Source organism: Hippocampus comes, unplaced genomic scaffold (genome assembly GCF_001891065.2).
Source record: "Hippocampus comes isolate QL1 unplaced genomic scaffold, H_comes_QL1_v1.1 scaffold3, whole genome shotgun sequence".
NCBI lineage: Eukaryota > Metazoa > Chordata > Actinopteri > Syngnathiformes > Syngnathidae > Hippocampus > Hippocampus comes.
Window position 1 is genome coordinate 276054 of NW_017805133.1, and position 13348 is coordinate 289401.

The 13348-nt window shown below is 46.8% G+C and overlaps 1 protein-coding gene across 1 annotated transcript in view; it reads right to left on the minus strand.

The window, feature by feature from the left end:
* Window positions 1-13348, minus strand: part of ncoa2 (nuclear receptor coactivator 2) — a gene marked incomplete at its 3' end in the record, with an annotated part of 59372 nt that continues 46024 nt past the window's right edge. Inside the window, exons 11-21 of the mRNA XM_019866257.1 lie at window positions 11105-12056; window positions 5556-5757; window positions 4826-5023; window positions 4547-4729; window positions 3644-3770; window positions 3345-3516; window positions 2899-3201; window positions 2375-2452; window positions 1815-2295; window positions 267-447; window positions 1-199 (exon numbers count right to left, since the gene is read on the minus strand). Coding sequence (XP_019721816.1) covers window positions 1-199; window positions 267-447; window positions 1815-2295; window positions 2375-2452; window positions 2899-3201; window positions 3345-3516; window positions 3644-3770; window positions 4547-4729; window positions 4826-5023; window positions 5556-5757; window positions 11105-12056 — 3076 coding nt within the window. The remainder of the gene's footprint in view (window positions 200-266; window positions 448-1814; window positions 2296-2374; window positions 2453-2898; window positions 3202-3344; window positions 3517-3643; window positions 3771-4546; window positions 4730-4825; window positions 5024-5555; window positions 5758-11104; window positions 12057-13348) is intronic.

Below are 13348 nucleotides of genomic sequence, written 5' to 3' on the forward strand. Positions count from 1 at the left end.
TTGTTTGTTTAATGGCTTTAGGGCAGTTGACGTGGGTCCCGGGGTCCTTACCTGCTCTTGTCCCATGGAGGGTAAACCGGGCGACGACATGGACGTCACGCCCATCTGAGCCATTCCGGGGACGCCGTTGTACATGCTGCTGTTACTCTGCTGCTGCTGCTGGGTGAACTGAGGGGACGCCTGCTGCTGTGAGAACATACTGCAAAGGAGAGGACCAGAAATCACAAATTAGAACTTAAAGCCCCCCCCCCTTTTTTTTTCCCTACCTGCTCCCTGCCACGTTGCCCTGATTCCAGCCGTTGATGTCGGGCGAGCCCTGGAAGGGGGTGCCGCCCGGGCCCTGCTGCATCATGGGGGATTGCTGGGCGTGCGTCACCCGTGGGGACAGCAGAGGGCTGGGTGGGGCTCCGGGACCACCGAAGCCACTCTCCGCCTGCTGGCTCATACCTGTGGCGATAGTGCGGGCGGGGGAAAATGGGTCAAAGGAGACAACGAAAAGATGACATTTAAAAAAAAAAAAAAAAAAAAAAGGAAAGTATCATTCTATGCATTCAAGTGCGCATTCGGGATGTTTACTGGAAGCAAAGGAGGGAAGCGATGAGGTCGGAAAGCAAAATCGGCATCTCATGAGAAAATATTAACATATGATTTATGATGAAAGGAACAATGTCCCAAAAAAGGTTAACTGCATAACTAGAGCTGCTGTTGTTGTTGTTGTTTTTTTTTTTAAACAGGCAAAGTTAAACGTCAATAGATGTTCAGTATGATGATCTTATTTGAAGTAGAGCTGGATTTCTGTGGTTAGGGCGCCCTCGGGTGGACAGAAAGTGTACAACTAGCTAAAGCGATTGTGTGCAGCTGGGGAAAAATGTATAAAAATATATTTTGGGGGTTTCCAAACATGAAACCCCAATATTCAGTCGATGGCATCCCATGGAACGTTTGAAAAAGATTTAGCCGCCAACAAGGGTTGGACATGTCAATCATAATAGGACACATGAAAAGGTGTCGAGGACCGATGCCCGAAACTGATCAGGAAGTCAGTCATTTTTGTTTGTAGGAGACAGTTTGGGGGAGAATCCATCAAGGCGGAGTCTGTAAAAACGAAAATTAGCATCTGACATCAGTTTCAACTGATTGAAAAACTTGGGCAGGTACATCAATTAGAACAGGATGGACGAAAATGTCTCAAGGTAGGCAGGAGGGCAACCATTTTGATTTGAATCAAACCGAGCATTCATTTTCACTTGGATAAAAGAAAAAAAAAAGGATTTGCAGGGTTATAATAGTTTGGGATTTTTCATTGTAGTTATTTTTGCATTTTGCTTTGATTTATTTTAATGAAATTCACTCGCAAAGACGTTTTTAAACGTCTTTTCAGACTTGGTCTCGAATTGTCTGGTTCTGAATGAGTTAAATTAATTCGTTTCAATTGTTTTTTTTTGGAGCAGGTTTGTCAGTTATTTTTTAAACGCTGCCTTTCAGTTGAGTTTTTATCAGTTTTACTTTTTGTTTTCTTTAGTTTTTGTCTAGATCGAGACAAAAACAATTGCCCTACATGCGCTGCTCAAAAAAGGAGCGGGAAGAAGAAAACTTCATTCATCCCACCCCCATCTCACATTTATATTACAAGTCATACATTCATCCTATTTCATTCTCGAAAATGCTTCTTCGATTGGAGTTTGGGTTATTTCTTTAGCCGAAAATGACCTTTGGTGGGTTGATGGGCGTGCACACAAACAGAAATGTACACAAAGGGGATTTGAGGTGAACCGCGTGTTTGTGTGGTGGAGGACGGGTAGCGGGAGCAGTACCTGAGTTGGGAAACTGAAAGGCACTGTGCTGCATTTGGGGGCTGAGAACGGCCCTGTACTGTCCGCCCATCATATTTGTGTTTCCCATCATCATCTGCTGGGAGGAGGAGGAGGAAGAGGAGGAGGAAGAGGAGGAGGAGGAGGAGCAGGTGCCATGCAAGTGCAGCTGGGGGTTGGCGGGGAGGGACGGCAGGCTGGGGGAGGAGAGAGGCGAGGAGGAGGAGAAGGGGCTGCTAGGGGGAGGTGACGAGGCCAGGCCTGTACCGGTACCGTAGCTGGGCGGGTAGGGGAACTGCTGGGGGTTGGCCTGGGGGATCCGCGGGCTACTCATGTTGGGCGGCAGGTTGAGGCCCTGCGCCCTCATGGCCATGCTCCGCTGCTGCTGCTGCTGAACCTGCTGCTGCTGTTGCTGCCTTTGTCGCAGGTGGTTGCTCAACAGCTCGCGCTGACGCTGGGCCAGCATCTGGGCGTTGATGGTCCCCTGCGGGGAAGACCAGAACAGGTGGGCCCATGTTCTCTTGCAGGGGGCGGCGGGTGGGTGATGTGCATTGATGGTTTACCTGGTTAGGAGCATTGGATCTGAGAGGTAGGTTGACATTTGACACGCTACTCATCTGAGTCATCATTGGCTGTCGGTTCTGATTGGAAGGGAGGGAAGAGAAAGAAAAAACAATTACGGCCAAAAGGAACATTTTTTTTCATATGTGACAATATTTGAAAAAAATATATATATAATAATAATATACCACGGCATGTCACACTTTTGGGCTTTTATATTTGAACCACTATGTTAAAATGCCGTTTTTTGTGATTAACATTTTAAAACTTTTTTTTCCTATTATTGACATAGTTTACAAGCAAAAATGTAGAAAATGCAATTATAATTGGATAAAAATTTGTTTCCAGAGACTTACTCAACAGTGAGATTATTACAGTTAAGAGGAACTAAAAAAAAAACAAAAAAACAAAAAAAACCCCAAAACATTTTCGCTAACAAAATAGAATAAAAATGAGAGTGCGTTAAAATTTTTTTTTAAAAAAAGTCCTTAACAACATGGACACATCATTCAATAATTCGACGAACCTGCTGTGACTGTAGCCGATGTTGCAGCTGTAGCCGCAGCGTGTTGGGCTGGTTGGCCACCACCCCGCTGGGCCTGAGTCCCGCCCGGGCCTGCATCCTCATCATTGGGTAACCGGGACGCGGCGGCATCTGGGCGGCCATGGGGTGGAAGCCCGGCTCCTGCATGGGGGCGCCAGGGTAACCCCTCTGCGTCAGATGCGACGGGGGCGGGCCAAACTGCTGCGGGGCGTACATGGGGGGCTTTTGTTCCAGCATCATTGAGGAGGGGTCCTGTGGAAACTGGTCCTGGTCTAGCGTCTGGTTCTGAAAGTATTGTGGGAAAAGGTATGAATAATGATTTTTTTTTTTTTTTTTTTTGCGCTTTCACTGTAGCGTTGATTTTGCATGGCAGGATCTTGCTGGTATCGTTTTCATTGTACAATGATGACAGGAGCCTTGGAGCTTACTTGTTCTACCAGCGCAGGGATGCCGAGTGCCCGGTCCAGCTCCTCGAGCCCGTCGAAATCCTTCAGTGCCGTGTAGAGCTGAGACATGAGGGCCCCCTCGTCCAACGGTCCCCCTTGGCCGCCGCCGAGGCCAATGCTGCACAAGTCCTCCTGAGGAGTCGGGTGCAGCGACCTGGCCAGAGGAGACATCTTGATGGTAAAACAATGCCGAGGGGGTATGCGAAGAGTTAAATGTGTGATCATCATCCGATCCGAGATGGGAACGAGACTGTGGAATTTGCCGTGATTTATTTGGATACCTGTTCTGGTTGACGAAAGCCGTCTGCTCGATGGGCATCATGCTGTCCGGCCAAGGCGCCGTCTGATTGGGCGGAGCCTGCTGCTGGGAGAAGTGGCTGACCATACTGATGTCCATGTCAGGTTGGGCTAAAGGGAGACCAAACAATAAGCGAATAAATAAATACATTTCATACAAAGATAGACTATGATGAATGCGGGTCGGTTTACGTCGCTGCCAATAAGAACGGAATCCACAGGGGCCGCTTTTAAGCTAGAACTGGGTTGGCAAACTTTTCCTGTTCCAAGGGTCACATTTGGTGATAAAACAGACAAGGGACAGGTAATTTGTCTACGAGGCTTAAAAAAAAAGTGGTTTGAAAATAATATATTTGACTGAAGAAATTCATTGGAAAAATACTTTTTAAACAGATGTCAAATGCACACATAAAAGTGTTCATTTACTTTTATGACGGTGAATGTTGGCCGAGTCGCAGTTTGCGATTCACAAATCCACTGAGATCTGAGACTTGTTTTTTTTTTTTTTTTGTGGAACCGATCGTCACACCCTATGACGCCACAAGATGGTGCCAAAGCACCGGCTAATACAAAATAAGTCATTCATAAGTATGTTGAGCGGGGTTAGCATGATGATGGGACAATTTTTAAATGTTTTAAAATCTTTGGGTGAATTTGTATTGTTTGAACTTTTGTACGATTTTTTTTTTTTTTTTAAGTGGGTGCCAATGACTGGCAGTTTTTCGCTAATCACAGTGCGGCTCAGCCCCCAAATTCCGCAGATAACGGATCCCTGTACGTACATTAAAATTTAATTTTGGAACTAATGAATGAATAAACAAAACTAGAGGGGCCCATTGGCAACTCAAAGCAACATCGTGATGGGTCACACGACGCATTTTCCTCACCGTTGGGCATCATGGAGGTCTGGAGCATTTGCCGAGGCCCCGGCGGCCCTCCCGGCCTCAAGGGAGCGCCGCCGGGGCCCATCCGGCCCTGGGCCAGCTGCGGGGTCGAGGCTGAGCCCACCCAGCCCTCCTGCTGCTGCTGCTGCTGCATACCCGGCCGAGGAGCGCCTGGACCCATGAGGCCTGGATGAAGAGGAGGGTGACAGTGGGTGGAGGTCCTTGGTTGTAAAGCGCAAAGCGGGGACGAAGCCAAGTAATGTTGGGATAACGATAACGCACCTGGGACAACCATGTTGGTCTGGCTCGCCATCATGCCATGTCCTCCCACCATGCTTTGCTGCTGCTGTTGTTGTTGTTGAACTAGCGTGTACGGGCTGGGTGTCCTCATGGGGTACTGCGGCGACGCGCTCATCTCCAACGACACACTCCTCGCCGGCCCGGCCCTGCCCTGCGGGCCCGGCCGCACGCCCCCGAAATCTGTAACGCAAGGTGAATTGAGTGACCACGTAGAACAACAAAAAATAAGTCCAAAGGTCGTCTAAGTAAATCCAAGACATACTTTGATCAAGAAACTTTGCCAGTTCGAATGGTAAAAATCAACGTCAAATCTCATTAACAAGCTCACGGAAAATTGGTATTGTATTCGGGGAGCAATAATCTTCCCGTTAATGAAGATTCACACACAAATACCGGAACCAATTTATTTGGTGGTTAAATTAAATCGAATTTACAAGCGCACTTGACTGGATTAAAAACAAAAACAGTTTTCGCCTCAGCAAAATGCAGTCTGAAAAGTGAATTTTTTTCAGATACCACTAGAGGGAGTAAGCATACAATTCGTGCTGGCATTTAGTCACTATACACTGTTGGCAAAGATTGACATTCAAAAAGCGTTACTGTAATCGAGGTAGATTTTTCAGGTGTGTGACTTTTATTTTCGAATACGAATTCTTTTGCCACCGATGCTGGCACAGTTTTTGCCGGGGAATCGCCGCGCTTTGGTACTCACTGGTGGGCCCCATGCCAGCGGTCACATTCTTGTGCTGCAGATGCTGCGCCGCCGCGGCCGGGCTGTTGTCGGACATCTGCAGGATGTCGTTGATGATGTTCTGCTTGTCCATGGGGCTGGGCAGCGAGACGGGCCGCGGCTCGCAGAACAGCTGCGGCTGGGCATTCTGCAGGTCGTTCAAGATGTCATCCAGCTCTGACGACTGCATGCAAAGAGGGGGGGGGGGGGGTTGAAGATGGATGACACTTGAGAAATTTGAAGACAAGGGGAGCAGGTCTGAGATAAATAAGCTGCAATGGCTACAAGTGGCCACCAGAGTGCAGCAAATGAAGACTCGATGTGCGGCGTGCTCCTCAACAGCGTTTTCACAAGACGGTGATAGGCAAATACCTTAAACAAGTAATTAGTTACAGTTACAAATTAAAAATAGAAAAAAGTCATTAAACTGGTACATGAATTACTCGCAGAAAAATGTAATTAGCTACCAAGGTAGGTACTTCTGATACTTTTTTGACATGAATTCTGTTTTTTGAGCATTTTTTTTTTTTTTTTTACAGATCATTTGGCCAGAGTAGACCAGCGTGGATGAATATTTTATTCAACTCAATATTTATTGAACCTCAAACCACGACTAGCATTTTCCTTCAGTCATTCCTTCAAAAAATAAAATGCACAACTTCCAGACAGCTGGTATATACGTTTCCCAGAGCCTGTTACATTAATTTGATGATAAACCATCGCTATTTTCCCAACGCCGTTATTTCCGACACTGCTAATTAATTGGGGAAGAACGAAATCAGAAGGATGTAGGATAAAAAAAAAAAAAAAACACACCCAAACATTTAACCCGCTTGACCATAAATCGGGCACGGTGAGTGACGTGTGCGCCAGCGAGTGGAGTTGCCTGCTTGTTCACCTCGGTGAGCGAGTCGGTCAATAACTGCACAACAAGCATGGCCCCCTGAGAGCTTTCTTTACATTTCGCAACAGCGTCACGATCCAAATAATTCAGATCATTTTGGCCATGATATACGTGATCGACATTCTCCTGCGCTTTCCTCTGGTGGCAACTGTACGGGCTATACGGGAGTGCTACAGTCAGTGTGGATATGGGTTGGGGGGGGGGAGGGGTATGACAGCTAAAAGCCCTAATGAGGTCAGGAATGATGTAATGCTCCTGTACACTCTCACTTGCATCGCTTCCTCTCTCGTCCCCCCCCACCCCCTCCAATCCTTTCACTTTCTTTTCTCTCGGCCACACTGCTTTGCTTTTACACTTAATGGCTCCTGTTTCTATCAATCGCTCCCCGTTTTCAAGGCAGCGGTGTAACGCGATCTGTATCCTGTGCGGGAGCACCGAGGGTACGCTGCAAAAAAAAAAAAAAAAAAAGAAGCAGAACGGACACAGGAAAACTAGTATCGTGGGGATTTATTGTAACGCTTCAGTTCCTTTATCAGCTGACCAGTACCGCACTAATGTTAGCTGGTGTAAGCAGAGGATTTTCAAAAAACAAAAACAAAACAAAACATACATGTTGCTGCATCATCTGTTCTCAATTTGTTGCTTAAAGGTAAAAAAAAAAAAAACTGCACCATCGATGCTAAATCGCGTCAGTATTAAACTGAAAGCCAATTCTCTTTGTTTGATGTTTATTTTGACAATTGGAACAATGGAGTGGCATTAAACAGAATGATATAATTTATTTTCGATGAAACAGTATTCAAATGTCAAGTTGCGATCAGCATCTTAAGATTTTCAAGAGGGAAAAAAAAATGCTTTCACGAAAATTATCTTTACGTTAAAACGACCGGTAGGAAGAAATATCCTGACAAAAGAACAAGCATATTTTGTCTTGATTTGAGACGCCGATCGCTGGTTGGATTTGAGTTCTGTTTAGTTGGAAGGAAGTTGTTATGTCAAAGGGGGAATTTTGGGCAGTGAGACTACGCCACGGGGCAGGGTGGGGGGGGGGGGTCAAAAAAGGAAGTGCTTTCTCTCATGCCGGTCAAAGTTGATGACAGTGGAAAATTAACACACACACGCACACATAATATTCCCCGCTGCCTTTCGCCACAAGTCAACTCTGCTCTGATTTCACATGTAGTCCCCACATCAATAATTCAGCTCTCAAACAATCATGAGCATTACAGGAGGGAGGGGGGCGGGAAGGGCGGGGGGGATGTGTGTGGGAGGGTGACACTAGTGGGGGAGAGAGCAGTGGGTGAGGTTAGACTCCCTCCCCGGCCCCAAACCAGAGTAGTCATCGTTCACACATGGCTGAGCAGCCATTCACCAGCAGCCCACTCGCCAGATAATGAAGTCGTCGCAGCGTCCCCCCCCGACTAAAAGACAACACACGCGCGCGGTGCGAGAAAGGGGAATGAGCCCCGATCATATTACACGTACTGTGCACTTGAAATCACATACACTGCCTTTTTAATGCAAATTGTGCTTTAACGAAAGCAGCATAACAGTAAAAAAAAAAAAAAAAAAAAAAACGATCACAAATTCTCCCACATTGGTGCCTTGACTTTTTCAAGACACGAGCTGTTGCTGTCCATTTTTTTGTTTTAATTTACAAGCAAAAAAAAAAAAAAAAAAAAAAAACACGACCACCTGACGGCATCAGCAAATTTAGTAAAATCCAGCCGCCATCATTTCACAACGGTTTCATGACAGTGGAAGGACAATATCAGTTGGGGGGCGGTGACGCACCATTAGGCTGATTTGCCGACCGCCAGCAAACCCCACGGAAGAAGAATAAGGACGCTCGCTGGTCATATGGAGAGAAAATGTGTTCCAAAACTGGATTTTTATGTCGCGAGACAAGCATTTTAAAATAATGACTTGATTAATCTGAGCATAATCAGTCGAATCAATTCAAACGTGGCCCAGCACTCCATCTATGGATGCTTTACGGGTTTCGCGGTAGGCTTGAGGTCAGGGGACAGCGGCGGCCACTCAGTGACTTTTTCCTCCCCTTATATCAATGCGGCATAAAACAAAGCGTTGCTGCCGGCGCTATTTTTAAGTGGTTGCCTCCTCGCCACGATCACCATGGCAGCGGCACGGACACGCAGCAGCATATGGCTCATCGTGTTCACTCCGCCTGCCGGAGCTCTGGGCTCTCCTGGGGGGGCTATGTGCGACTCCCCGCGTCTCTCTCCTCTTTGGTCCCCATCATCCAAAAATGCTGAATTATAGTTGGCCTTGATTTAAGATATTTAATCCCAGTTCTTCAATTTTTACAGTGCGAAGGTGGACTTGGTGGTATGTTACGGGTCACCGTCCTGCTACATCACCAGGCAGCTCTTGAGCTTGAGGGCACAAACCAATGGCATCATTTCGAAACTGCATTTTCTTTCTACTTGGGCTCAATCAATGCGGCGCATGATCTGACCTGATTTCGAGACCATCCTCCACACGTTACCCTCCAACGAAAACGCTCAACCGAGCACGGTTGTTTCAAGTCCGGCCTGACTGAAATTCGGTGGATGTGCGTAACGTGTAACGCGTGTTTTTAAAACGGACAGGTGGGGCAGGTCTTTAGTAGATGAGGCCAAATGTGTGTCTGGTTATCATCAAACGAATCACGCTCACTTTTCTTTTTTAAATTAATGATCAGATGTAATACATCATATATAATAATTGGATTATAAAAATACATTAAATCCACCTGTAAACTTGTTTTACATAACAATAAAATTCTTTTAAAAATGTGTTATTGAAAATAATTATTAACCAATGAATGAAATTAATTTATAAAAATGCTACACCGGTAAATTTGTTTTATTTTGATTTCCATAATTTATATTAGGATTTTTAAAAATTGTACGTGCCCCCCCCCCCCGCTGCTGGCCACAATTTGCCCACGCCCGATGCAGGACATGGCAATTGAAATTTCACCAGCAACACTCTGCCTCTTCATTCCAGAATCTCCTCCTCCCTTACTTTCCGTCTTTCTTTCAGTGCCAGCCATGACCCGAGCTGGCTGCCAAACCCGCAGATTCCCGCGCCAGACGCGAGCGGGGATCAAATGGCCGGAGCGCCGCGGGGGGCTGCTTCCAAATGTCACAGTCGTTTGAAGCGCGTGGGACGCAGCTTCCTTTTGCGCATGCCGCCAAACCAAAGTCTTTAAAGATATCTTGCTTTTTGGTTGAGACACCTGTAGTTGGAAAAAAAAATAAATAAAATAAAATAAAATAAAAAAAGAAAACGAGTGGAACTGCCAGAATTCGACAAAGCGAGTTTTTTTGTGGAGTCGCCATGCGAATGATTGGAGCGCTTCCATCACACAACGGGCAGTCGGTGATCTGATTGCATGCGCTGCATATGCGCACACAATGTAAAAAAGGGAATCGGCGGGCTGCGGAAAAGGCAGTTTTGAATATTGGAACTCAACGCGACAGGACAACTAATTAGCAGCAGCCGCTAGCCCGAGTGACAATGTATTTGAATGACCTTGAGTCAAGGCATCCTGCATGGAGCAGGCTCATAAAAGTTTTGGATTTGTCACGATAGTTCATTTTTATTTTGACTTTTGTTTTTTAAATTCAGTTTGTTTTAATGAATTTTTACGCAAGCTTGTTATTTTTTAGAAAATACTTTGAGTTTAGTTTTGATTAAAGTTGTACTTTTTTGTACATATGCAGTATTTGTTGAGTGCAAGATAAAAAAAAAAAAAATATATATATATATATACTGGTCTCAAAATCACGGCATGGCTTTGGTCCTGAATACACGAATTCAAGAAATGTTAATGGACCCAGTCGGGTTCTGAAATCAGCAGACTGAGGTCAATTAGTCCAGCGGGCCCCAACCTTTTTTGCCCCACCGACCGGTTTCATGTCAGATAATATTTTCTGGGACCGGCCTTTGAAACCTGCATGAAAACTGTGGTATTTTCGAAACATAAGAAAGACGAACCATGACACGAGGAACGTCCTATCTGGCCGCAAAACTCTCTGGTTGCTATGGGAACATTTAAACGTGCCTTCAAAATAAGATACAGCACAAATACAAAGTGCATGAAAAATATGACTCACCATCGCCGCATATCATGCAGAGTGGGCTTGGTGGGTGGCAATCTCCCGTTGAGATAAATCTGTATTTTAAGAACTCCTGATACTGTCTATTAAATGGAGCCTACTTTTGCTTGAAAGTCTTCTGGCTGAGGATTTTTCCCCTCCCAAATATTGTAATAAAGTAAACTACAACTTTTTCTTTTGTACATGCGAACAGCAATTCCAAAATAAATACTTTGGAAAGTAATTCACAGATACAAAGCAAAGGACATTTTTGCTCTAAATTCAGATACCGGTGTAGTTTATTTAGTTTTATGATTGATATGATTATTTTTTTAAGAGCAGTCTTGTTTTTATTTTATTTCATTGTTATTTCAATTTTAGTTTGTTATTTTTGTAGTTTTTTTTTTCAGTATAACTTTAACTTGGAACTACACAACCTAAAGCCAAGATGTTAAAATTGGTAGATGCGTAGCCCGAGCAGATAAAAAAAAACAAAAAAAACAAAATAAAACAAAACTGACCTGTTCAGCTTGATCGTAGCCGACATCTGGTTTCTCCGTTTTGACAAGCGGGTGTTTGCCCCCTTCCGCCTTCACCTCCCCAGGTTCCAGTTTGGGCGCCTTGTCCTTCAATCCGCCATCGTCCTTGTCCAGTAGGTAGCGCAGAAGAGTGTTGTCCTTCTTCTTGGGGCTGAGGGGCTCCTGCTTGGGGCCGCCATCTGCGCCGGCAGCACCCTGGCCTTGCTCCTGGCCCAGCTCCTTCCCGGTGGCCTCGGCAGTGAGCTTGGCCAGGTCCACGGGAGACGTGCTGTTCTGGAGCAGCTGGTGGAGGATCTTGTGTTTCTCCTTGAGGGATGTGGCGTGCGTCGTAACTCCGGGGAGCCCGCCGCGGATGCCGGCCCCTTCTTTCGCCTCGGACCCCCCGTTGGGGGACAGGGGCGTCTCCAGAGGTTCCGGTTTGTTGGTGAGCAGCTGCAGCAGTTTGGTGTGGCCCTTGTCGTGAAGGCGAGAGTGAGCGTCGTCCTCGCGCTCGTCTTTTGGATCCACCGGGTTAGTTTCCGTCGGGCCCGCCGCGTGCCCGCTCTGACCCGCTTCAAAAGAGTCCGCGGAACCCGGTCCCGGTCTCGACATGGGATGAGCCCCCGATCCCGGCGGGGCGCTCGCCGGGGAGCCTAACCTCCGATCAGGAGACCCCAGCGTGTGCCCGTGACAGACTCCGTGACACTCGCTTAGGGCCTGAAGGGCCGACAAAGAGCTGCTGGTGTAGCCGCTGCCATGGCTGCCCGCTGCGCCGCCACCCATCCCCACCGGGGAGGGAGAATGGAGGCCGACACGCTGAGGTCCTGCGCCTGGCAAGCTGCCCGGGGTTGGGGGAGTCATGGATGGGGTGGAGGAGTTCATGGGCTTGGGAGCCATGCCCGTAGCCTGGGTGCCAGGACCCATGTCCTGGCCCATGCCGCACACCGTCTGCTCCCTGGAGGCCAAACAGCAACACGCAGCAGCGGTGTTTACCTCAAAGCAGTCGGCAGACTCCATTTTCATCAGCGTTACATACGTGTTCATATTTTTCAGCATTGCAGTGACAATCTGCCACACGGAAGGTATTAGCTACAACGGGTAGTAAGATTTCGGACATACCTCTGGAGAATATGCACCGACATGTAAAGCTGTGGTTCGTTGGTAACGTGAGAGCGCACCAGTTTGCTCTTGGTGTGGGCCGACACGATGGTTCCGTCCGAGAGGGAGAAGCGGTAGATGGGGCTGAACGCCTGGCCGTGGCGAAGCACTGACAAAAAGAAACGAGGGTTTACCAAACGGGCACGTGGGTCGCACCGCAAACAAATACGTCCACGCCCGACGTGACTTACCTTCTTGTTGATGTCGTTTGGCGAAGGACATCTCGCCATCGTTTTGCAGGTGAAAGCGTTGGATGCAACGACGCACCAGGTCCTCCCAGCCCGGCTTCATGGAGGCCCGCAGCAGGCTGGTATCCAGGGAGGTTATCTTGCCTTGAAAACGGCAAACGATAAAAAATATCAACTCATTGGAAGGCTTCTTTGTGACCGTAGTCAAGTTAAAGCCGGGGGGGGGTTCTTAAAACTTTTTGGATGCACGCACCTGAGGCCCAAGGAGTACGTTAACTCCCATAAGGCAGACAACCAATCAAATTCAAAAGGCCATGTCTTAAAGCAGGGGTGTCAAACTCATTTTAGTCGCCGGCCAATTTGGAGTTACGTCTTGCCTCGGAGGGCCGTGATGACAGTGACCACAAAGTGACCACAAAATTGTTTCTTGTACGCAACAAATTAATAGATTACTCGTTTTGAAATCAGTCAATCATAATAGTTTGTTCAACTATTGTTCAAGTGAGTGTGTACTGGGTCGCAAAATGATTGCAAAATCGCAACGTTATTTATTACACGTGACAATCTGACATTTGGATCCAGATTTTAGCAAGTTTACACACATGATTTGCTTTCACGGACCACATAAAATGACCTGCCGGGCCAGATCTGGCCCCCGGGCCTTGAGTTTGACACCTGTGCCGGAGAGCCAAACGGGCATATGCACATTTATTGTTGTCGGCTGAGCAATATGGAGACATACTGTACAGCTAAGTGCTGATTTTCGATCGCTATATGTAAATTATTTTAATATTTTAAGGATTATAGAGATTCAAATGAATCAAGCTGACAACTCTGTTTGAGAAAGGTTCATGACTAGTTTGTATGCGTGCGACACACATGTCTGTGTGGGGGGGATGTT